Source organism: Octopus sinensis, unplaced genomic scaffold, assembly GCF_006345805.1.
Source record: "Octopus sinensis unplaced genomic scaffold, ASM634580v1 Contig18953, whole genome shotgun sequence".
NCBI classification, from domain to species: domain Eukaryota; kingdom Metazoa; phylum Mollusca; class Cephalopoda; order Octopoda; family Octopodidae; genus Octopus; species Octopus sinensis.
In genome coordinates, this window is record NW_021836131.1 from 113826 (window position 1) to 141393 (window position 27568).

A 27568-nucleotide genomic window follows, 5' to 3' on the forward strand; every position below is an offset into this window, starting at 1 on the left:
AACCATTTTTTAACAAAATTTTTTGATCATTTTGATAAAACTCAATGAATTCCGAAGCTTGAAACAAATATAATAAAACTTTTTGTAAAAAGATTTCATAAGCAAATATAAAATTGTCCAACAGATGATCAGGATTCTATTTAAAAATATTTAATACGTATTTATAACTGGTTTAAATATTAAGTCATTCGCCAAAAAATTAACACGTTCATCTTCATTTTAGAAAATATATTGTAACAAGAGATTATCTTTATTATTAAATCGTCTAAAAATATATTATTCAAAGTCACCATTATTCAAATTAAAATATTCCTGGTTAGGAGAATATGAGTAGTCGCTTACTGATGAGATTACGGGCATGTACACAGCACATTCCAAATTATTTAACCCCAATGGTTTAGAAAAAGAATCATTTTTATCATTATCACAATTTTGAGAATAATCTGTAAACTATGCAATGCTAATTTACCATGCGACATAACAACAAAGAGAGTGAAATGAAATTTTATACCGCGTAATTTATTTATTATATAAACGAATTAATTAACAAATTATATTATTGTGGTTACGCAAAAAAAAGAATTCGGTCAAGTTTTCGAAAGCTTCATGGACGGGAAGCCGACGCGATCGAGAAAGAATTAGAGCGTACTATCGGCTTACCCCAGGGATCCCCCTTAACCCCGGCCCTTTTCAACCTTTTCCTGAAAGATCTCCCGCCCTCCCGTGACAATAATGACATTGTCCTTTCATACGCAGACGAAATCGTATTAGCCTCACGGGACCGGGATATCCAGAAGACCTCTGAAAGGCTCCAAGCTAACTTGGATCAGCTAAACCTATGGCTGACGACAACCGGCTCTTGGTAAACGCGGGGAAGTTCGCCACGTCCCTTTTCACTTCCGACAAAAGATTGGGAAGGACTTCAGTCGACTTAAAGCTGAACAACGTGTCCGTACCCTTCTACAGGAGTCAGACGGTCCTAGGGGTAACCCTCGACATGCACCTCTGCTTCTCCCCGCACGCTGACAACCTCCTTCGCAAATGCGAAAAAATTGAACGTCCTTAGAACTCTATCCGGCTCACATTCGGTACTGAGGGGTTGTTCAGGATTACAAGGCCGTCCAATTGCTCGAGAATAGACTTTCCTCGGAAGACATCAACAATTTTTATTGATTATTGAGAACTCTATTTGATTTTTGGTTAACCATTAAAAAATAATGATTTAAAGTTGTAAATAAATCGGTTAAAATTGAGATAATAATTAAAATTTACATTAGAAAATAGAAAAAAATTCTAGATTCCATATAAAAGCTTCGTCTGCTCCTAGCCCTAACTCAAATCTTAAACAACTAACCCTAACTAACCCTATGCGGGCTTCCAATTCTTAAAAAAATTTAGATGAAAAATTTTAAATAAATCGTTAGTCAATTTTTGTAATTCTTGATATATGTACGTTAGTTTTTTCACCATTCTCATCTTCGATCAAGTACATGTCATTTTGTTGATCTACCACAACATATTTGTTGTTTGATAATCCATCGTATAATGGGAGCCTTCGAATATTGGCATCATTGTCTTGTCTTGGAAATGTATTAATAAATCAATACCTTAGTAATACTGTAGCTCCGACTTTTGTTAATATTGATGTATAAAATAACTATTTATATATTTTTTAAATATTTTAAGCCAGGTGTCCATTTATTCGCGTGTCCATTTATCCGACTGTGACAAAGGATAAAGAAAATTTCGATTATCTTTTTAAGTCACTTATTTGACCTGTTAATTTGTTTTTTAAATTAAAAGTTGGTCTTTGTTAATGTAACTTGAAATATACGTATACGACATACGAACATTACTACAAGAATTACTACATTATATAATTATTTATAATATACGATATATTTATGGAATAAGAGGATTTATTTATGAAATTAGAGGATATATTAATGAAATACCCTGTATATAGGCATTTTTCAAAAATAATTTACGTTGAAAAATATAAGCCCTATTCGATTATAATAATTCGTAGCCCTAAAATGTGAATTAAATCTTGATGTTATCAATCATCATAGATTTTTAAAGTAAAGTCAAAAAATAATTTCATAATAAATTCAATTTGAATCACCAAAGTTTTGAATAATAAAAGAAGATAAAAATTCATAAAATTGTGTTGCAAACCCATATTTGCAATCAAGCGTTCAAACGACATGGAAACAAGAGCGCTCGAAGTCAAAACAAAAACGCAAATTGATTCCAAAAAGCGCGGAGATGAAAAAGAAAGTCCAACTAATTCAACCAAATTTTCGAGGTCATTTTCAATATTTTCAAAAATAAATTGTCCCAATTGACTTACTATATCATTATTTAAGCAATATTTATCAGCAGCCACAAACACTTTGTACAGTCTTAAGCGATCAATACTCTCCATTCCTCCCAAAAAACATTTGGACGATAAACACCCAGTTGAAATATGAGCCAAAGCCACAATCATTTGATACTCTTCTGCCAAATAGCACTTCCGAAATTGCATTTCTTGCATTCCAGAATTAAACAATCTTTGGAATAATAAACTTATTTTGAATAAATCATTAAAAGAGCACGTTACAGTTCCATTCTCAGATTCTAATTCTATTGGATCATCCACGTGACAACTGTAGCGACAATTTCCAAACATAATATGACTTTTTTGAATTTGTAGACGACTAGTGACAATATCTCCATAGATTAATTTCATGTGAATAATTGGATTTTGAAATGCCAGAGTACTCTTTCTTGGTGAATAATGAAAATGTTCGATTCCAGAAACGTTAATTCGAAGAGATTTCATAACATGTCGATAAATAATGCACAAATTAGTGAACTGGTAAAAATATTGAGCTGTAAAAATGTCAGAAAACTCCGAACGTTCGACTTAATTTATAACCCTCTATCAATAATTTAAATGGTTATTAAAATTATTTAAAAATTTATTTAACCAATTTAGTCATTTTTAGTACGCGGCATCCAAATTCCAGGACTGTAGAAGGAATTTATGTCTTTTACAATCTGTGCAAAAGATTCCTTATAGTTCTGTATTTGTTTTCGCCACATAAATTCTGAAAAAATAACTAACTAAAAAAACCTGCGAAATAAGATCCCAGATGATGTCTTACAGCTCCTCTTTGAGCTTCCAATTGAGCTTCGGTCCCAAGACTAATTCCATCTGATGTCCCTTCGGACATATACGTGATTTTGAAAGGATATCCACATTTTGCAGAAAATGCACTGCATCCTCCTTACTTATTGGGAGCTGTCGGAATTTGATGTTGCATAAGTCCACAACAGAATTTTCCATGTGACCTATAGTGCCAGTTTATATCAATATTAGGTACATGCTCGCCATAATATTAAAAAAATTAGAAAATAAATTAGTAAAAAATTTAATAATATTTTAAATTATTGATAGAGCGACTTAAATAAAATATAATATATTCCACCTCAAAAATTATTAGATTTTTTAAAAGGCCTAAAAAAACTGCGACCACTTCGACAAAAGTACCGAATAAAGTCCCATGACAGCTTATTGTTGACTAACCCATATTTATGTATCCATTTATTTACGCTTATTTGTTCCTGAGCTTCAGGTGGCACATTGTTACTCTTTTCTGAATTTAGCAAATCCTGGGTAATTTGTATCACATTCATTCGATAGAATTTGTCAAATTCTAGTTATAATTATTCCAATTATTATGATTTTTGTGTTTATTTAACTATTCTTACTTGATTTATTTGTTTGATTCGTTGTAATGTCTTTTTCATTCGAAAACTCTAACATTTGGGTTTCTATAGCACTATTTTTTAAGTAATAAGAATTGTATTAAAAAATGATCAGGAAAATTTTTAACTAATATTAAGGATGAATCCAACATTCTTTTGTAATTATATTTGACGTGCAGTATTCATTGAAAAGTTCAGGAAGTATTTTACAGCAATTTGAAAGTGAAATAAACGTTGAATGTAATAATTTACATCTATTTTTTATCCGATTTGCAAAATCAATAATCATTTCCAATCTGTGATAATATTTATCTCCCCAATTTTTTTGGATAAATATCTTCATTGGATTCCACACCCTATGTGAAGCAATTGAAGCTTTCATTGAATTACAAATCCCCGATTCTGCTATTAAAAATACAATATACTTACGATTGATAACTAAGGTCAACAAATTTAGAAAAGAATATTCTTCAATCATTATTGGAGGAAAAGTAGAATACAATTCGTTAAAGAAAGTAATTATTTCATTTATAAATCTCTCCATATTATCTAAAATTAGATAAATTATTCTTATTAAAAAACGGTTATTTTTAAATTTTCCTATTCCAAGAATAAGATTATCAAACTGAATAATTTGAAGATGTGGATCAAAAGATTGATACATATAGTAAAAAAACATTTCAAAATGTCCTTAAAAATAAAATAAATACAATCAACCATTTTTTAACAAAATTTTTTGATCATTTTGATAAAACTCAATGAATTCCGAAGCTTGAAACAAATATAATAAAACTTTTTGTAAAAAGATTTCATAAGCAAATATAAAATTGTCCAACAGATGATCAGGATTCTATTTAAAAATATTTAATACGTATTTATAACTGGTTTAAATATTAAGTCATTCGCCAAAAAATTAACACGTTCATCTTCATTTTTAGAAAATATATTGTAACAAGAGATTATCTTTATTATTAAATCGTCTAAAAATATATTATTCAAAGTCACCATTATTCAAATTAAAATATTCCTGGTTAGGAGAATATGAGTAGTCGCTTACTGATGAGATTACGGGCATGTACACAGCACATTCCAAATTATTTAACCCCAATGGTTTAGAAAAAGAATCATTTTTATCATTATCACAATTTTGAGAATAATCTGTAAACTATGCAATGCTAATTTACCATGCGACATAACAACAAAGAGAGTGAAATGAAATTTTATACCGCGTAATTTATTTATTATATAAACGAATTAATTAACAAATTATATTATTGTGGTTACGCAAAAAAAAGAATTCGGTCAAGTTTTCGAAAGCTTCATGGACGGGAAGCCGACGCGATCGAGAAAGAATTAGAGCGTACTATCGGCTTACCCCAGGGATCCCCTTAACCCCGGCCCTTTTCAACCTTTTCCTGAAAGATCTCCCGCCCTCCCGTGACAATAATGACATTGTCCTTTCATACGCGGACGAAATCGTATTAGCCTCACGGGACCGGGATATCCAGAAGACCTCTGAAAGGCTCCAAGCTAACTTGGATCAGCTAAACCTATGGCTGACGACAACCGGCTCTTGGTAAACGCGGGGAAGTTCGCCACGTCCCTTTTCACTTCCGACAAAAGATTGGGAAGGACTTCAGTCGACTTAAAGCTGAACAACGTGTCCGTACCCTTCTACAGGAGTCAGACGGTCCTAGGGGTAACCCTCGACATGCACCTCTGCTTCTCCCCGCACGCTGACAACCTCCTTCGCAAATGCGAAAAAATTGAACGTCCTTAGAACTCTATCCGGCTCACATTCGGTACTGAGGGGTTGTTCAGGATTACAAGGCCGTCCAATTGCTCGAGAATAGACTTTCCTCGGAAGACATCAACAATTTTATTGATTATTGAGAACTCTATTTGATTTTTGGTTAACCATTAAAAAATAATGATTTAAAGTTGTAAATAAATCGGTTAAAATTGAGATAATAATTAAAATTTACATTAGAAAATAGAAAAAAATTCTAGATTCCATATAAAAGCTTCGTCTGCTCCTAGCCCTAACTCAAATCTTAAACAACTAACCCTAACTAACCCTATGCGGGCTTCCAATTCTTAAAAAAATTTAGATGAAAAATTTTAAATAAATCGTTAGTCAATTTTTGTAATTCTTGATATATGTACGTTAGTTTTTTCACCATTCTCATCTTCGATCAAGTACATGTCATTTTGTTGATCTACCACAACATATTTGTTGTTTGATAATCCATCGTATAATGGGAGCCTTCGAATATTGGCATCATTGTCTTGTCTTGGAAATGTATTAATAAATCAATACCTTAGTAATACTGTAGCTCCGACTTTTGTTAATATTGATGTATAAAATAACTATTTATATATTTTTTAAATATTTTTAAGCCAGGTGTCCATTTATTCGCGTGTCCATTTATCCGACTGTGACAAAGGATAAAGAAAATTTCGATTATCTTTTTAAGTCACTTATTTGACCTGTTAATTTGTTTTTTAATCATCAAGATATTTTTTAATCAAAATATTATATAAATTTAATATAAAAGATAAAAAGCTGAGCTACTAATAAAATATTTTATTGTTTGTTGATGTACAATAAAGTCTGTCTTTATTAGTTTTGCTCTTTTTTATTAATTAAAATTATATCAAAACTAATAAAAAGAAATAAATTAAAAAGAATAGGTATTCCAAGACTGCATTTATGGACACATTGAGCTTTCCCCACTATGTGTAGCCATAATGGACACGCCAGAGTTTCAAAGACTTCGCTGGCTTAAACAACTAGGTCCCAGCCACTTGGTATTCCCCTCGGCCACCCACACTAGATTCGAGCACAGCATCGGGTTGGGATTGCCTATAATTTATGTCAAGAGTGTGCTATTTGGCAGGACAGTTCATTCGACATCTCCGGGATGTACAACCTGAACTGAATATTACTCCCTCAGATGTCACCTGTATAGAGATTGCTGGGTTATGCCATGATTTGGGTTATTTTTACTGACTAATATAGGCCACGGACCCCACAGTCATTGCTTTGAACGTTTCATCACCTCAACAGGAAAAAAATTTAATGTATTTTTATAATTTAAAAATAAATTATTTATTAATATATATAATAAGAAAATAATCAAATTAGCATGAAAATAATTCTATAAAAATGTTCGAATATTTAATCTCACAAAATAATCTTGGCCAAGTATTACTAACACACGGGCTGGTCTCTGAGGACATTGAGTTCATAAAACTCCTAATATGCCCCTTCTCTTCCCAAAGTTTAAAAATCAGAGCCAATAAGCAATTTCTCTACCAGGTAAATGCCATTGATTAATTAAGATTGTCGCTAACCAAAATAACGGAATTGATGTTGATAAATTGGATTATTTGGCACGTGATACATTCCATCTAAATTTACCTTTCAATGTGAACCCACTTAGACTGATTATTACTGCACGTGTATTGACTGTTCCTGAGAAGAATATGATGATGATTTGTTTTAGGGATAAAGTGGGGTGTTTTGAGATATTTTTAGTCACTTGTGGATATTGCTACTGTTTTTAATCACCGGATTTTGATGCATCGAGTTGTGTACCAACATCCTGCTGTTACAGCAATCAGTCAAATGTTTGACTATTTTTAATATTTAAAAAATATATTTAGGAAATATTATTTAATTTAATAATATTAATTTTTTAGGTTTTTTGATGTTTTTACTGAAATATGTCAAATTTACAAATTTCGTTGTTGCGATGGGTTCTTTTTAAACTAACATTTAAAGTTTATATCGACCAATATTGGAGTGCTTTGACGACATGGCCGCCCTATCAGCCATGACTGACGAAATATTCTCTCCATACTTTCTCCAATATGCCCAATCATTATACCCAAATGAACAGTCAATTCAAGAACCACCTCCTTACAAACGGGCACGGGCTATTCTGAGTAGATTACAGAAAAGAGAACTCTACAAAATTGTGGCGAGTGTAGAAATTTGCCGATCCTCGAAAGTAAATTTATTTTGCAATTATTTTCCGGTTGAATTTCGATCTAAATTTGTCGATTTTATTTCCAGGGATTTGTTTCATGATTTTGACCACGTGCGTGGGCTTTACCAAACAGATTTGTTGACTTTCCATGTTTTGTTTGACTGCTTAGATTAATTTAGATTTCTTCGTTTGGTTATGGAATTGAGAGAAATCCGTTTGATTGTGTGTTTTTGTTTCGGAAATGTGATTCTGTGCCATTTAAAGCTTCGGCAGAAGTATTTTGTGATTTTTTATTTTAGATCAATAAAATGTTGCCGGATAGTTTAACTGAACGTCGGCTGTGTGTAATAACTAAAACATCTGATAAGAAGTCGATTTTGGCTGTAAAGGAAGCCTTTTCGTTGTTTATTGAGGAATATTTAATTGGAGAATACATTCCAGGGACGCTTATTATTTATTAACTTATTTTCGGTTTTTTGGTTAATAAATTAAAAATTCTTGTTTTTAATCCTATTAAAAGACCGTTTGGTCACATAGATAGATGTATAGAAGGTCAGCTGATCAGTCCAAGTTTGCCAGAAATCATAATTTTCAAGGATTTTGGTTTCCTGTAAAACTGAGAGTCGCAGTTCTCAACTGACAAAGTTCTCAGTTGAATGAATGGAGATAAGTCATTATTACTAGCAACATACGTTTGTGTAAATATCTCAAAGTGAATAAATTACAAATTGATCAAAAATTTATTAAATTTTATTTAAGACACTCTCGTTATAGAAACGCATGTTTCAAGGATATTTCCATTAAACTCAATTATCTAGATATCAAATCATAATTATAAACTGTGCAAATTTTTAATGGGAAATATTCTAAGATTATAAGTAGAACAGTATATCAGATAAATTAGGATGACAGTCAGCATAGATTATTTTAAAAAATAGAGCGAGAATTTCATTAAATATAGTTTTTTAATTAAATTTATGATTCTACAGTGGACGATTATTTCAGTGTAAGTTTTATAAGATTATTTTCTTTTAAAATTAAATCCGGGATCAACATTTCTAAAGTTAATCTCAAAGGAAAATAATTATTTCATGCCAGTCTATCAGCTACTTTTAGAATCATATATTCTTTGATATCAATTTTTAACTGTTTTGCGTATATAGGAGATTAAATAGTCGTGTTTCACTTAGATACTAATGCTTCTTTAATAATGATCTCAAAGTTAGCTATAAAATATAGAAAAATCAGATTTCTTGATATATGTTAATAAAATTGTCAGTACAACTGTAATTCACACTCTCATGAAAAAAATTTAAAATCACAAATATTTTAAAAACTCTTGAATTTTATTAATATACATAATGACGGCATAACGGGAAACCGACCTTTTTTATATAGCCACGTTTTTGATAGAAATCTCATTACAATAAAGTAAGACCTCTTAAAGTTCTCAGAAGATGCCTACAGTTTCTAGATTGAATGTGAAAGCAATACTACTATAATTGGCAATAGAAAACAATTCAGGTTGTTATAATAAAAAGATCCATTTAATATTAAGATTAATAAAAATATTGAGTATTTAAAGTTTCTAGACTCTGCAATCTTTTCCAGAAAATAGATTTTTGAGAAAGCTCTGGGCATTAAGCTAAAATCTCTCTACCAATGCTTAAGGGAAATTGTGTATTAACAATGAAAATGTAGGACATTCTCAAAAATATTTACTTTTGTTTTGGTATTGGGACAAAATTGTCAGCAAGTTTTACCATCAAAATTTCCTCAAAGTAGACAATACAATCTAAACCAAGGGTTCTCAACCTTTTTAGCTCGAGGGCCAAATCGATAATTAAGATTAGCTTCGCGGGCCGCACAAAAAATATTTTATATATTTTTATATTTTCCAAGCCGGTAACTCGCTTGCAATCCGAAGTGCAGCCACTGCTGATGCGTAATGAGTTTTTGGACTCTTTTTTTTCTTTTTTTAATTTCCATTTCCTTTACCAATCATCAAAGGACCTCCATCTGTAGACACAGAAATCAATTTCGAAGGATCAAGACTTGCTTCTTCAAGAGCTCGACAAAGTGCTTGAAATATGTCTATTTCTTTTGCAGAGAGGTGGAGTGACGATAATGAAAGAAATTCTTCATAAATAGTAAAATTTGGTAAAACCCCTCAACAAAAACAACTAGTTGTTCTGTATCGGTTATATCTTTGGAACAATCAAGAGCCAAGGAGTAACAAACAAATTCTTTTGCAGCACTAGTAATTAATTTAGTTTAACAAAATACGATATAAGCTGATAATTAATATTTTCTGATATTAATTGAATTTTTCTCGTAACAGTATCATTGCTTAGTGTTAATTTTCTGGCAACGTCTTGTATTGTGGTAGAACAACATTCATTGGCAAATATCTGTATTGCCTCTTTGAATAATTCTCCATCAGTATACGGCTTCATGTGTGATGCAATCAAATGGCATATTTTCAACGAAGCCATTGTCGCATCATTTTTGGTAGCTCCACTTTTGAAATGTGATGTTCTTTTCACATGTTTAGACTTCAAGCATAATTTTTAAATAAAGGTTATTCACAAAGTCACAGAAAATAGAGATAACTATCCTAAAAATATTTTGTATTTTGTAAATTTTTTTTTAAATATCTGGATCTGATTCCTGCGGTAACTATATAGATTTTTGAGAAGGTTTTCCAAAAAGAGAAATACGATGCTGTCATCGACATTGTGATAATTTAGTAGAGTTATTTGAAATTTACAAAAGCGGAGAAAATGCATATTATATAACCTGTTGGCATCCGAATTTGAAATTATTTAAATTGGGAATTGTCGTAGAGAAATCATTCTGTAATCTTTTCTTGTCTTTAATTTGACTGTTATAACTGGCTTTCTGTTTGAAACAGAAAAGTTAACTTTATCTACAGAATAAACTTAATTTAAAGTTCAACTGAATCCATATATGTATCGGAACTAACCTGTCTGCGTACGCAGTCTAGCAGACTGCGAAATCATCTAATCAAGAGTTTCTCAAGTTTTTTAACGCCGGGCCAAATCGACAATTAACCATTCTCTTCCGGACAGCAAAATAAATTAATTGGAAACTTTCATTAATTTTTAACCAATTGGTAACTAATTTGTCATAACACGGAATATAGGAGGCACATGCAACAGTTGACATAAGTGATCAGTCAATTTATTGCGTTATTTATTTTCATGTGAATCATTTTACTGAAAATTAACTCATATAAATAAGTTTATCCAAACATTGAAGCATATTTATAAGCATTTATAAGTATATTCGGATATTTTTTTGGAAGTGAACTATAAATTCCATCATATTTTCAATCTTTACAATTTAAGTAAATTCCACATCTGATTGAAGGTCTATTAATTCTAATTAGAGTGATGAGGGAGCATTCTTAGGATCTATATTGTATGGCGCTGCAAAAATTTTAATTGAGGTCAAAATTTCATCAAAATTCTTAAAGTGAACTTAATTTTAATAAACCTTGGAACGTTTTTCCAATTCAAAAATAAGGTGACTGATAATGGTATTATATTTTTCAAATGAACCGTTGACTTTATTTTCGCTCAAAAAGTAAAATGAATCGTATGTTTGAGCATTATTTGATCTTTCCAAAGTTTATATCCAATTGATTATCACTTTTATTGGGTTTGATTCCTATTTTTCTGATAAATTTGATGCACAGTTATAATGATCTGCTTGTAGTTTCACTGATAAGTGTAGGTTTTCTGTCATTTACTTCTTTCCTGGTCTTGCAAGTTGGCCACTTGATTGTGTTGATAAAAAGCATCTTCAATAAGTTCAACTACCAATTTCAAAATAGATAATTACAGTGACAATTCTATAATTATTGCCAAAATTTAGTCTTTCACAATTTATCGAATCATTGAAAATTGGTTTATCTTTTATTTTGGAAACAATACAATCGATCTGAAATATATCTTTTTCTACGGGTTCGAAAGTCTAAAACATGTCATAGTTTTTATATAGCGAAGTTAAAATTAATTGTTGCACAGAAATGACCGAAGGCATCGGAGATATTGTGGCATAAAACGCTAGTGTTTTTATCAAATTTTGATTTGCAGGTTTGAAATGAATTTTTAGGCAATATACTTAAAGATTTAAATAATTTTAAAATAAGATATAATTTTTTGAATTTTTTAATAATATTCTTGTGACGTTCTCAATGAGTGTTAATGCAAAAAGTAAATCTTGTTATATATAAAAGTCTAGAAATTTTAAATGATTTAACTGATGAAAAATTTAACAAAGATCAATTTATCGAAGAAGCAATAAAGTCGGGAAAAATTTCCATCTATTTGTCAGACCTGGCAAGCACAATAAATATAATCGACAAGGAAATTCACAAAGAAGTAAATAATCCGTCATAAAATTAAAGATACAAAACAACGAATCAGAATTAATAGCACACGCACTAAAACTTGAAAACATTGAAGGTAATAAATATAAAAATATTTTTAGACGAGTTGATAACATTAAAAAATTGCTCCGAAACTTTAAAATCTTCGTTTTTTCAGTTATTATATTCTGACATTTTAGTTCTTACCAAAGAAGTAATGATCTATATGGACTTTTGAGCCATTCAAACCTCGTTCTTTCCCGAGCACATGTTGTACTATTTAAAAAATTTTAGGAATATTGCTCTATTTTACGCAGAATTAACGCACTTGTTACAAATATTGTGATCATTGATGGGTTCATCGCACAATTTCGTTCAGGAGATTCATCCTCTCTTTTATCCGCAGTTTCCGAATTGTCAAAAACAGGTTGTGTTTTTTTGATTGAAAAATGATTTAGATGTGCTTTTGGAGGATATAAAATTGGAGAATATATTATTAGTTTCTGAACTAAAACAACACTTATCTGATGCCCGCGAGTTTATAATACAAAGTGCCCTTGATATCATTACAAATGGGGTTTTGAAAGAGGTTTGAGTTAAGTTTCTATTAAAAAGGACCAATCTTTGGTTCTTTTCGGAATAAAAACACTTATGGTCAAACTGGGGCATGTTTTGCCTTCTTTTATACAAGATTTATTCGCAAAGTTTTCAACTAATACAACATTTTTGGTTGAAAATCCAGAAAAAGGTTTTAAATTTGTTTTAATAGTAAAGTAAATCGGAATAATTGTTTAATTGAATTTGAGAAAATATTCAAAGAAGCTCTGACTGTCTGGAAAATTGTTTTATGTCAATAAAATATTTTTTAGGCTGATTTACTTGAGAAATGCTTGATTTTATACTTTGAGAGCATTTCAGGCGATTCTTTGACATATTTTCAAGTTTCATGTTACTTAAAATATTTGTCAGGCTGTTGAGGTCCTGCAATCTTATGATCTGAGTCTCAAGTTTAAAGTTGTACAAAAACTGTGCGTGGATTTGTCTCTGATTTTAAAAAAGGCTTTTAAAGGTCGTTTTTATTAAATATTTTAAAAGATCCACTTTTAAAGGATTACATTGAGAAACAATATGCAATGATCCATAAATGCATATTTGAGTTTGTTGAAAAAACTTTGATTCATATGAATTGTAATAATTTGGCAAAAATGAAATCGACAAAAGAAATTGGTTTTTCATTAGTTATTAAAGAAAATGAATTTAAGGAGTCGTTTTTATTGATGTATTTTCTGTATATTTAAAACATTATAGGTTGGAAGAACCAGTCTTTAGTGTTTTCAAATTAGTAGAGGGGTCATATTTATCAAGAAAATTTAAAAAATTGAATAATCTCATAAATACTACGTTTATTGACAAACGTTTTGGTTCATGTTATACTACTGATGATATCAACAGCATTTTTGGGGAATTAAAAAAGTAATTTTTGCTTTTTTGCTGATTTTATATTTATAAAATAAATTAAATATAGACAAATAAGAGATTGCAAAAATGAGTATTTGGGGTCGACCAGGTTGTCTAAGCTCATTGCAGAAAACGTAATATCCAAAAATATTAATTTCATTCGTTCTAAAATGGATAAATATGTTTATATATTAATTTATTTTAAAGTGTATTGATATGATTGGTGATGTTTGTTCGCCTACGTCCTCTAAATTACAGAATCTACATATAGCCACTCTAAACTTTGCTTATGATTTATACTGTCTTATAAATAAGGTCAGATTTTAATTCGGATTATTTTATCTTTAGACTATTGAAAGTTTTAAAGATGATATTTCGAGTGAGGTTATCTCGATTATACTAGCCGCTAATAAAGTATTATAATATTTATTATTTAGACACTGTATTTACACGTTGAAGAGGAGATAAGCATTTTAATGTCAATTTTTGCCATTAAAGTAAGAATTATATTTATGGGAATGAAATTGTCTAATTATTCGAGGTTTTTGACTTGTTCTAAACAGTTTCTTAGTTTTAATGGAAAAATTGATCCCGTCGTTCAGAAATCAGGTTTTATAAATCAACTAGAGGACTATTTTGAAGAAACTATTTCAGGAACACTTTCAAAGTATAAATGTGGGCAAATTATAAGCAAACAGTATAAATTATATTTTTTATTTTAGACTTGAATTTTTTATTTCCTCCTTAGTAGACTTGTTTATTTGGAAAATAACCATGTGTTCTCGTCCTATCCAATCTTTCGGATTGCAAAAAATTCAAATAGATTTTTCTCGATTAGAATTGATCTTAAACTTGCTCATTTTGAATTTCAGTATCAGCACGTGTTCAAAAATGAAGGAGTTCAATCTTTTTCGGTTTTATTTGTATTTTTGGAGTTATTAAGTTTGATTACAAATCAAATCGTCGAGGAAACAGTAATTAAAGTGGATTTTGATGGGATTGATGTTGAAAATGCTAAAATAATTTCTTATCTGATTACATTTGGCCCAGAAGAAATGAATACTCCCTATAAAGTAATAATTATATCTGTAAACAATAGATATCGATGATGAATGCTGAAGATTATTTAAATTTTGTGCAAATTAATTCGAATATGGAACATGTTCGTGGTTTGGTCAGGTTTTCGTGTATATTGAGGTTAAAGGATGTGCCTTGAAGATTATGTTCGCTACGTTCATCAACAAAATCTCAAAGAATATCATTTTATCTATCCTTCAATTAATAATTTATTTCCTGAATTTCTTTAAAAATTATTTAATATTAAAGTATTTTTTTCAATTTTATTTTTAATTTTACAAGGGTTTCGTTAGGAGCTCCTAACGAATACACTTCACTCTTCTAAGAAAAACTTTTTTTGAATGAGTTTTTTTCTTGTTTGCTTGTTCCCAAAGCCAATACTAAGGATAAGATACGTAAAATGAATTTTCTGGATTGTTTAATTATTTTTTCAAATTTCGAAATATTTCCATTCTTTTCAATGTTTTTCTACGTTTTTTAAAATATGAAATATAAAATTTTGACTCTTCGACATATTTCTAAATTTATTATAGACCATAAATAATATTTTTTGAATCTTGATTTTATCGTGAACCAAATTTTTAAATATTGGCATTCTATTCAATGTCTTTCTACGTTTTTTAATTATAACAAGCAATTTAGATTGGGTTTATTTTTTGATGAAAATGGTTAACAGCTATCAATGCATAGAAATATAAGTTAGTCTTGTATTTTAGATAAACTAAAAAATTTGAAAAATCTCATTTAAGAACAAAAGTAGATCAGTTTAAACATTTTATTTTGAAATTTCAGATTTTTCAGCGTATTTTTCTGGTTTAATAATTTTTATTTTACCATCGGGATCGATTCTCTTCTATTTATTATTAATATTTAAAATAACTTACTTTTACATTATCACAGTTAATTTCAGTACGGCCGCTAGGGAAATGAACAATTCTTGTACCCCCAGTGAGATCCCGAATAAAAGTATCATCATTTTGTATCATTATCTGTTTTCTGTCTTTGTATATAAATTTCGAGCTTCTATCAGGAAATAATATGTCTGTTCCTCCATCTTTCCATCCCCGTTCTACCTGTCCACTTTGAACATATGTATAGCGAGGCATTACTTTGCAAATGAGGTTATCTCCACACCACTTGGCAAAGTAATTTGAATTGAACCTGTTTCCGAGTAATAATAAACCTTCAGAATAAGTATAAATTGTGATATTAACCACTTGTTTGTCTTTAAATTTGTGTTTTTCATCGCCATTAAAATAATGAATTGAATATGAGCTCCCATCGGCTTTGATAATTTTTTTAGTTCCGTTAGAAAAAGTGATAGCGTTAGATTCCGTTTGAAGCTGGTTGGAACTGTGATCAATTGATTTATTTGCTTTGTCACATAATTCTGTTTGCTTAATTATATTCTTTTCTTGTGTTAAATCGTCTAAAAATAAAGTAAAAAATTTACCTTTTTGATAGCGAAATCTTTCACAAATTTTTATTTCCTGTTTCAGTTCGTCATTTTGTTGCTCTAAAAAATCAATTCTATCTTTTAGTCTTATCAAGCTAAAATTCCATCTTTTTTCTTTCGTTTTATAAATGTTTTGATTTTCTTCAATCTTTTAAATCTTAATTTAATTAAATACTTGGTGTTCAAGGTCTTCAATTTTTTGACGTTCTGATCTAATTGGGTTATCTCGCTGTGTTTTAATCCAAGAATCAAATTGTTTTCTTCCTTTCTATTTGAGATAATATGATTTTTTGATTACTTGATTTTATTCATTTCAGATTCTTTGTAATTTTTTAATCGAAGCAACTCTGCGTCTCTCTCTTTTTCAAACATTGCGATTTCCCGTTTTAAACGACTCAGCTCCTGTTAAATAAACAATTTGTTCCACAAACTTGCTGTTTACTTCTTTTAATTGATTGAAGTTCGTCATTTGTCTTATTTAGTTTTTGCTGCTCGGTTTCCAGCAGTTCCATTTGTTCGATTAATTTCGTATCGTTTGGAACTATTTTTTTTGATTCAGGCTTATCATTCCGATGTTTTATAGATTTTTCGTCGTCGTCAATTTGTGGAAAAAAACGTTTCACAATAGCGGAAGAAGATTTTGGCTTCTGAATTTTTCTCATATCAGTCAGCGTAGTATCCTGATCACTTTGGCTTTCAAAACTGTTGCAATCGCTTGATGGCTCTTCGTTCTTTATTGAAACTGCCTTTTTGTAATCACTGTAGTTCGAACTAGTGTAATTTTTGACTGATATTTCTCTAGAAATCTAAAAAAATCAAATTAGATACAAATAACTCTGTCTTGAGTCATTTTATGAATTTTTGAAGCTACGGATGGAGTCAATGATACGAATGATACACTATCCAATATATCTTCCATTGCTTCAAATTCTTTTAGATCCTTATATTAAAAATATAATATTGACCTTTTGTATTTCATCTTTATCAGTTTCTGAAAACAAATTTAGAAATTTATTATATCAACCGTTAATACTCGAGATTTCATTTTTGGATTCGGTAAAATTATTAGAAGAACATGTTGAGTAATCACTTTTAGACGAAGGTTTTTTAATTTTGATGGGAGAGCTCTTTTTTCCCTCAAATCGTTTAGACCTTCGCCTTTTTTTAGAAATGGATATTTTTGGTTTTTGGAAATTGTTCTTGTTTATTTTGTTCTTTCTTTATTATTTAAAATTTTAATAAATAACTTTCAGTTCTTGTTCAATCATCTCTTCGAATGTTTTTGACGAGCCTAAAGAATTGAATCATGTTAGTTTTTACCAACTGCAATGTCGTCTATTTTGTTTTCTACGTTAGAATTGTCTACGATAATTTCTGATTTTTTGACTCCAGACGAGTCATCACTATGACTTAAATCTTCCTGGGTAATAATTTCTGAAAAAATGACTCAAATTATGTTCGAAACATTCAACTCTCCTGCAATGTACGTTGCCATCCAAGCCGTACTGTCTTTGTACGCATCAGGACGGACCACGGGGATCGTTTTAGATACTGGAGATGGTGTTACCCACACTGTCCCCATCTACGAGGGTTACGCTCTCCCCCATGCGATTGTTCGACTTGATTTGGCAGGGCGTGATTTAACAGATTATTTGATGAAAGTGATTTTTTTTGTTTATAGTTTAGATTTTGACTGAACGAGGATATTCTTTTACTACCACAGCAGAGAGAGAAATCGTAAGAGACATAAAAGAAAGACTTTGCTATGTTGCATTGGATTATGAACAGGAAATGAGAACTGCCAGTAGTTCATCGTCCCTTGAAAGAAACTACGAATTGCCAGATGGACAAGTCAGTCACACCCCGTTAACCAATTCAGATCATTACAATTGGAAATGAACGTTTCCGATGTCCTGAAGTGATGTTTCAGCCTAGCTTTATTGGAAATGAGTCTGCTGGAGTCCACGAACTGACTTACAACTCGATAATGAGGTGTGATTTGGACATTAGGAAAGATCTTTATGGAAACACAGTCATGTCTGGAGGAACAAGCATGTATAATGGTATTTAATCTTCTTTAATAACAATCCAGGAATTGCTGACAGAATGCAAAAAGAATTGACTCAGCTTGCTCCTTCGAGCATGAAAATTAAGATTGTAGCACCCCCAGAAAGGAAATACTCGGTCTGGATTGGAGGATCCATTTTGGCTTCTCTATCCACATTTCAGCAGATGTGGATTACTGGACAAGAATACAGTGAACAAGGACCCGGAATCGTCCATAGAAAATGCTTCTAATTCATGTCTTTCCTTTAATATCACTAATTGGACAGGCACTTTACTTTCTTTCTAATTAAATAAAAATTATCGATGAATTATTATTTGGTTTTAATCACAAAATGATAATACAAGAACCGTAGCCTTGTAACTCATGGCAATTCATTGTATAACTCTTCAGACCAACATACACTTTATATAATTATGTTTTACCGATCTACGATCAAATAATATCTCTAAATGATATTTCATGCAGAATTAAAATATGATTAATTTTTTAAGTAGAAAATATATTCTTAACCTTAAAAAAAAGACGACAATAAAGTAGATATCAAAATTTTACGCAAACTTACTTCTTAATACGTTCCAAGTCATTACTATCAATTCCTAGCTCACCTCTTATGTTATTGTATGAAAATAAAGAAAATGATGAATGCTGTTTTTTTATTAGTATTTAACTATTTTTCATTGAATCTCCTTTTTTAATCATTGAATGACACTAAGTATATATATCGAGCATATTATAAATAATCTCTTAAACAGGAAAAACAATGATAACTTAATGTAACTAAAGTTGATCAGAACAATAGGTAATCATTTAATATTCATTTGTCCCTATCATTTCATCATATCAGAAAATTTTATACTATTGAAATGTACGCTATGATCCATTAATTAGCGATATTATGTTACTTTCCGGATTGACCAAATAAACAAATTTGGGCACATAAGAAAGTACAACTAAATACAAAACACATGTGATTTTTATCTATCATTTTTAGTATAAAATATATTTTAAATATCGCAATATAAATAAACTATATTCAAAAATTAACTACATAATATTCGTGACTACAAAGTTAAATCAGCCAAGAATCATGTTATTTACTTGTGATAGATCAAAATTTATAATAGGGTCAAATCTCTATTGCTCGACAAATTCCAAATTTCGTCACTATTTTTTAGTATTAAAAAGACCTGAAGTTTAATAAAAAACGCATAATAGCATACATCGATGATAATAAATATGACAATCGAACATAGAGCCTCTGTTTTTTCTTCAATTTTGAGAAAAACAATTTCACGAAGATCAATTAATGATCTCAGGCTTGATAAAGAAAAATACTTGATAGTGATCCTCCTTTCTCAAGCAAAAAACGCCTATTCAATCTAACATATTCAACTATTGATAAAGAAGTTATGACATGGATGGAACACATCGAAATTCGTGGAGGATTCTTGGAAGACAATTCTATTTTTTTGAAAGCGCAAAAAGTCGCCGATTTACATGAAATTACTGATTTCAAGGCTAGCAATGGCTGGCTTTCTAAATTCAAAAACGGAATAATATTGAGTTAAGAATTTTTCATGGAAAGTCTTATATGAAAGTCTTAAACTTTAAGACGAAGCCAATTCTTTTATTTCAGTAATTTGCACAATATTACAAGAATTCTTGCTAAACAACCACAGGGAATCTCATTTAAAGCAAACTTTAACAAATTTAAATTTGAGGCGATGTTAGACAAAATTGAGAATGGAACTGATCCTATCGATTCACATAAAAAGCTGAATTTAAAAGACGGCCTTCTGTTTACGCATTTTGGATAGAACAATGTTACTCAACAAACAATTGCGAATTGTTTCAGGAATGGCAAATGGATTATTATTAATAGCACGTACACAGAACCAAAGAAATGTTGATTTAGCTAAGGTCCCGTTTGTGCCGCACGTTCAGAAATCTTGTTCACCAGGCGTCTCCATCGGGGTCTGCTTTGAGCATATACTCGTAGGTCTTCAAGGTCGTCAGCACATTCAAGTTTTCTTCCAATTCCGTTGAGATCCTTGTTTAGTGCAAAAGGGAGAGTGACCCTGGGCATTCCTTTGAACGGTGTTTTGTTGTTATTGTTAAAGTAATCATCCACTATCGTGTTTTGGTGTGTTTACGTCCATCCTAAGTACGTGTCCAAACAGCCTTCATCTATAATATCGACGCTTATTGGCACCGATCGTGTCATAGCGTATAATTTTCTGTTAGAAATCTTTTTTGGTCATCCTAGGACCAGTAGATTGCCTAGTTGTTTTCTGCGAAACGTGTCCATTTTATGTAACTCTGCCTCTATGACACCCCAGGTACCCAAGTTGTAGTTTATACTAGTTTTATATATGAGTTGTACAGCTTTAGCTTGAGGTTTGTTTTTTGAAGTTTTTGATGATTCCATATCTTTTGCATTTTCTTGTACACTGCAGAGGCTAAAACTCTCCGGAACATCATGTCCTCACCATCACCAAGTAATTATCCCAATTTCCTTTTTTTCCTCCAATTTTCATCAATATATTTCGATTCCCTTGCGATTCTTAAGAGTTCAGTCTTATCTTGATTAACGTGCAAACCCCATCTCTCGAATTCGTCCGGAATTTTTTTCAAAACAGATGCAAGTTCATGATAATTTTCTGACACAATGTCTATATCGTCTGCATATATAATTTCCATCGACATCGATCCTTCGCACTTTGTTCTGAGATCTCTCAGTGCTGCCTCCAGGTATACTATGAATAGAACCAGAGATAGAGAGTCCCCCTGAGGTGTTCCAATTGTTGTCCCGAAAGGATTTGATAACTCGTTTCCTTTCTTTATTCCTTCAGGCACTGAGTCCCAAACCACTGCAAAGGGATTTTCCATATTTACGTTCATAATTTGTTTCTTAATTGCCATACAGTAATTTTCGCGAGTTTTCTCACATAAACATAATTGTTTCAGCGTAAAACGGTTTGTACTGATTTTTTTCTTTCGAACTCCATCTATTCCAAAGTACCTTTTCATTCTGAATCTTGAAACAAGCAGTTTATGATCACTATAAGTGATGGTGCCTCCATAGCTGCGGGAGTTTGTTAATAATGCACAAAGAGATCTTTTGTATAATATATAGTCTATTTAGTTTTATGTCTCGTTTTGTGTTCGAAAGCCAAATTACAAATGAAGTAATCGAACAAGTAGCAGAACTGTACAAGCGATTCCTCTGAAATATTTCTTCTTTCTCTGGCATGCCTGCCCATACAGGGTTCTCTCCAAGGACAATGACCCACTTTCGCATTCCAATCTTCACATATGAAATCATAAAAAAGGCTTTGAGGTCAGAGATAGTTTCTGTCAGTGACATGTAAAACAAATCAAGTTCGTCGGGGTTTGTGGAAACCTTTGCCATTTCAGGAGCGTAGACGTTAATTATGGATATAAAGGACTCATCCGACTTCCCACTTTCTATCTGAAAGACTGCTATTCTGATCCTCCACACTCTGTGGACTCTCCCTTTAAGACAACGATGTATAGCAAAGCCAAGTCCGTAGTGGTTACATTCGGAGTTTAGCAGTCTATACTCTCAGTAATTCTCCTCAGCTGCATTTTTCACTTTAGTCTCCTATATGCTGCATATGGTGACCTTATATGATGTTAAATCATGTGTAAATCCTTCTTTTTCTGGTCTTCTTTAAACCTCGGACATTAAATGACGCTAAAGTGAACTCATTATTCGAAACGTGCGAAAAAGACATTTGTTTTAAGAACGATATCACCATTTCAACGAATATTAATTCAGAAGAAACATTGAAAATGTTAAAGAAATTAAAGAACTTTTATTATCAAAATAAAAATTTTGATATAAATTCACTTGAGGTAATGAAACTTACATATTGAAAAAAACTATTGATGATTATTTTCATTAATTTTTGTAAACAATTTAATTCTTAACTTTTTTTTACAATTTAAAACCGTAAAATATTTATTGTTCGTCAAATTCTAAATCTCGTCAGGATTTAGCCGGTCCTAAAATGGCGAAACTTAGAGGTTTTGCTGGATCTAGAAAGTTTGTTTTGAAGGTCATCAAAAATTTGATTGGACCAAAGATAAAATATACGGTAAAAAGTTTCTAACCAATTTAGATTATTCTTTGCCTTGACTTGTAATCTTGCAAAATAAATATATGTTGTGGATACGTATTCTTCATGTCATCGGTTATATAAAGATTTATTATTGTTCTGTTTCCTGTTACTTTCTTATAACGCTATATCTTTTAGATTTTTCTAAAACATTAATAAACATTTTTATCGAAGATCAGAAGAATATGGTATCGTTCTTTATTTACCAAATATTCAATTAAAAAATTTACTTGTATAGTAAATTATTTCATTTTTATATATTTTATGACTGCTGAAACTTACACAAATATAAGTGTTAGCTGATTCTTATTCTTGAAATTAAATGCAAACTAATCTAAGCGCTACTCGAATATAAGTCTTATCAATTTTATATTTTTATTTTTTGGAATTATTTATTAAAAAACTAATAAAGTGGAGAAATTTCACAAATACGACCTCCTTGCAAACGAACTGTCGGTTCTCTATGAAGCAAAAGTGAAGATTATTCCAATTGTCTTGACATGGGATGGAGTTGTCTTAAAGTTCTTTAAAAGTCATATGGACAAGTTATCCATTGAAGAAGGAACGAGGACATACATCCAGTCCGTTGTGCCGAAGAGGACGCTGGAGAGTATGCTTATCGAGCACAGACATGGGATGAAGGTAGACAAAGAGCAGTACGCCTCTGCCGCCAATCAACTTGCGGAGCTGGCATGTCGTGAGGACACTCAATTGAATAAATTCATTGACGCAGAAATAGAGAATAAAAGAAAGTTTATGAAAAACTCTTCTTTTAAGCGAAGAAGAGAAATCACTTAAGATCTGGATTTTTAATTAGCTAGTTTCACGTGGTTGTTTTCCTTGCTAAATGTTCTTTAGTATTAGAAGACCAATATAACTTTCAGCAAATATAAGTTTAAGGAAAATCTATTTTTTTGAATGCTTCATTTTTGCAATCTTTTGATAGTGCCATTAATAAGCTATTTAAAAACTATTTAGTATAAAAATAAAAAAATTTATTGAGCCGAAAAAAATCAGAAAAGAAATCCCATAAAATAGAATTTTGTATAAGTATTGGGCTGAGAGAATATTTCAGATAATTGTGTTTGTACCTCCTTTACGGTGGGCTATTTCGATATCGTTTAAAGAGTTTCGCCGTTTGTTATGTCCTGTTCATTATTTTCCCATTATATAGTAAATTCATGCTGCTGTGCAGGATGTGGAGGGGGGAGTGCTCGTGGAGGAAGAGTGAGTAGATCTGGTAGGCCAGCACGGGCAGTCCGTAGGGAAAGTGTGTAGGCTGGAAATGGGTGAAACACTCTACGAGGAGTGCGAATAGCTGAGTGAGCATACCATTTACCAATTCACTCGCCCTCCCTCTTCTCAGCACATATCCCAAAAATATGTAACTCAGTGTCGGGTTGTGCAGCACTGTCTTGTAGTTGGACATGTCCATCCACGACCTGTACGCGAATGACTACACTCTCCACACACTTCACCTTCCTACCCACTCCATCCACTTGCTCCACGTCGCCTACATTTACATTTCTTATTACTTTCCGGGTACATCTCACTTCCTATCGCCACTGACATTTTCTTCTTGCACGCCTGTCTTCGTTGACCCGATCCATTAAACATCCTCCACTGCGTCTCGACCGCAATTACCGTACCAAGAATAATGCTAATCAGTCCTCATTTATTATTAACTAATATTCAATCTATTTTATTGTTATTCCTGTTTTGTTCAGACTCCCCTTTTATAATCCCGTGCTTCTATGCAGAGGATCGACTCCACCAACCAACCTGGTTCTCTCCATAACAAAGTATGCTCTCTGGACACCAAGTACTCTAATATTTACATAATGGAACGGAACCAAATATCAAAATTCTAATAAACAGCTGTTCCGTTTTTCAATGCCCTAAAAATTCACTAAAGCCAGAAATGTAGTCAACTGGCATAAAGAGGAGAGTGTTGACTGAAAAGAAGACTTGTTTGCTTCCAAGGAGACGCACAATCCACGAACCCGATTAGTGGCAGTCACAAGGTGTGTCGGAATAAGGATAATTATTAATTATATTTGTGTAACTACAAACAAACATGTTGGGCGGAATACAATAAAATACATTCTGAGCGAACATTGTCGGGTAGCAACCAATGACGGAGATTTTACTCAACTTGGATGCGTGCAAGGAGGGGTTCGGGTTTGGGCTGATTGAGGACGAGGAAACAAAGAGTCAACGCATCTCGAACATCGTCCCTCAAAGTCCAGCGGAAATGTCAGGACTGCAGGAAGGGGACAAAGTGCTGATGATTGATAAATATGACATCAACAAGTTGTCCCACAAAAAAGCCCTCTGCAAAATCAAAAAATCCAAAAGAAGCTGCGCCTAAAAATATTGCGAAGAGAAGGTCGAGGAGTGCTGGAGAGAGTGCCCGAGGGACAGAGTGAGGGACATCCGAGGAAGTAGTAGTGCAACAATGTGAGGAGGGATTAGAACGAGTGCCTGAGGGTGTTCCCGAGGGAGTGCTGGAGAGAGTGCCCGAATCAGAGTGTTTACAGACTGATGATGGAATAGTGAAGGAGTGTGCACTGGTGAGTGAAGAAATAATAGTGGAAGGAGCGTATTCAGCCCGAGATTGCGAAGTGAGGGCGAAGGAGGGTTGCACTTTCGGGTTCACATTGGTGATGAACGAGGACAAGCACCTCATCGCTAACGTCATTGCCAATTCTCCGGCGGCTGACGCGGGTATGCGGGAGGGAGACATTGTGGTGCAGGTGAACGACGTGAACGTGGAGAAGATGGAGCACGAGGAGGTGGTCGAGCTGATAAAAGGGAGAGAAGGGAGTGTGAGTCTGCTGGTGGTGGACGAGTGTGCGTATCAGTACTTCTTTGACAGGAAATTGACTATTTCGAGTGAGTGCGTCGAACATGTCACCAACTTTGGTTGATTAACTGACTCACTCTCTAGTCCCCCTCGAGACACCCACATCCCCCCCCCCTCACACCCCCCCCTCACACCCCCTTCCTCCTCCACACCATTCCCGACGACATCATCCGACTCAGGGACCAAATCGAGGCGAGACAGGGCAGTCGTGAGGCGGGTGGGGGGAATATTAAAAGTCTAGTCAAGACTATATCTCGGATGTAGTACTAACACTAATATCATCGATATAAAAACGAGTCATAACAATTCCACTGACTAGGGGGTTCAGGGTACCCCAGGAAGTACGGACGGGGTATCGAGGGAAGCACTGGGGAGACCACGAACTGATGGTACTCGAATGATTCGGCTGGACGACTGGGGGCAGGGTAGACAGGGTAGGTTGGGGGGACTGCCCCCTTCACCATTCGAGGCAACTCCCGTCGTCGGGCGTTGATGAACCTGAGTTGAGTGGGGCACAATACCAATTGTTCACTTGCAGAATTGTCAGCTTTGTTTGCTCAGACAACTCGCGCTTCTCGTCCTCCGTCGGGTAGGGATGCTACGACCGTGGCAGCCAATACTCACCTCCATGTGCACACACAGCCACGTCCTCAACTTGAGGATGACGTCCTTCGGAAACATTCCTCGCTTCTTTCGCGGTTTCCGAGTGTTGCTCACTGCAATAATAAGGCCACACATTTTCACATTCAGGGGAAGCCTCCGTTCCGTGCAATCTAAGGGGTTACTCACGTGCCATACTTGCTCGACTCGACTTGATTTGGAAACTGAAAAGATTAACTCATATCAGTGACATGTCAAAGCATAGCAATACCAACCTCCGAGTTGTTCTGCTCACGATTCGACATTTCGTGCCACAACTTGACGGCTATGACTTATAAGTCGACAGGAGCCGACCGCGACCGAAATATTTTTGACACGCAACAAACCATTCAAGGACTCATTTTTTGCATGTGCAATAGTACAATCAATAGTCGTGATCACGCAGCCTTATTAATACGCGACCTTTCATTCACTAGTTTGACGTTAGGACCTTTGATCACTAATTGGTTTGACGGGGATTATCATTAACCACCATTCCACGGCCAGGCTAACATCCGGCTTCCTATTGGTTGGATGCTCCTACCGGACACACACATCCTCAAAACGAAGGCGGGTTATTGCGGAGCTCAACTAGACTTAGAAAATTGCTTTCGTGAGAACAAGTCCTCCAGTTGTAGAATAAGAGCAATCGCTGTCAATAATAATTAGATCTGTTTTCTTGCAGGGAATGTCACGTGACAGTCAGAAATTGACTAAATTTTAACCCAGAATACTGGAGGAAGGAGATAAAGAAATAAAAATATTTGGAGAATGAGAAAGATAGTTTGATTCAGGGAATAAGTTATTCACGAATATTTGTTGGCTTGGAGATAAATCCAGAAAGTCAGCAACAAATGTCCTCGAGAACAGTTTGGCGATCCGTCAGGCCGCTGGCCCTCCCATCGATTAATATTTTAACACTTTTTACAACACCAATAAATTTAATACAATGTTAGATCCTTATCAAACTTTAGAGGGAGTAGGTTATCTGTGTGTACTTGTATGTGCAGGAGTAATGTATTCAATTATGGACTCCTTAATGTTAAAAAGATATGCTTTCAAAGACAAAGTCAGCAAACTTATTTTACAATATATCGTTTTATTGTGCACATAAAACTATCATGAATAGAAAATCTAGAATTTCAATGACACAAGAAAAATTTGAGACAATAAATAGATTTTATCTAGAGAAAACTACAAAAGAACTATCCAATATAACTTTACTACATGAATCCACAATAAATAAAACAATCAAAAAAATTCAAAATTGTCAAGACGAAGCTTCATATGTGGAATTGTTTCAGAAGTCTGGACTTAAAAAGGCAAACAAATTAAGCTTGTTTTCTAAAATTCGGAATATTCTTGGAAATGACAATTCTTTAACTCAAGTGGAGCTAAAGCAAAAACTTGCCAAAAATATTTCGTTGCCACAGTTATGTCGAGACGTTAAAGAAGCAGGACTGAAAAGAAAAAGACTTAAGAAAAAATCTAATATATTATTAACAGAAAGTAATATTGGCAAAAGAATGACTTTCTCTTTAACGGTATCTGGATTTAGAACCAGAAACTTGTTATTTATGGATGAATCCGGATTTAATTTGCATACCTCAACAAATTATGGATATGCAGAAGTAAATCATGATCCGATTCTATATCAACCTGCATCAAAGGGAAAAAATATATCGTTGTGTTCAATAATATCCATAATGGGAATA

At 32.8% G+C, this 27568-nt stretch overlaps 1 protein-coding gene and 1 pseudogene across 1 annotated transcript; both read left to right on the forward strand.

The window, feature by feature from the left end:
- Positions 1-5308: 5308 nt before the first annotated feature.
- LOC118761979 lies at positions 5309-10325 on the forward strand. The gene is given in 6 exon segments (XM_036500174.1): positions 5309-5332; positions 6451-6612; positions 6614-6755; positions 6827-6840; positions 7102-7156; positions 10093-10325. Coding segments are annotated over 6 exon segments (630 nt in total).
- A 7254-nt stretch (positions 10326-17579) lies between these two features.
- LOC115231888 lies at positions 17580-18449 on the forward strand (annotated as a pseudogene).
- The last annotated feature ends 9119 nt before the right edge of the window (positions 18450-27568 follow it).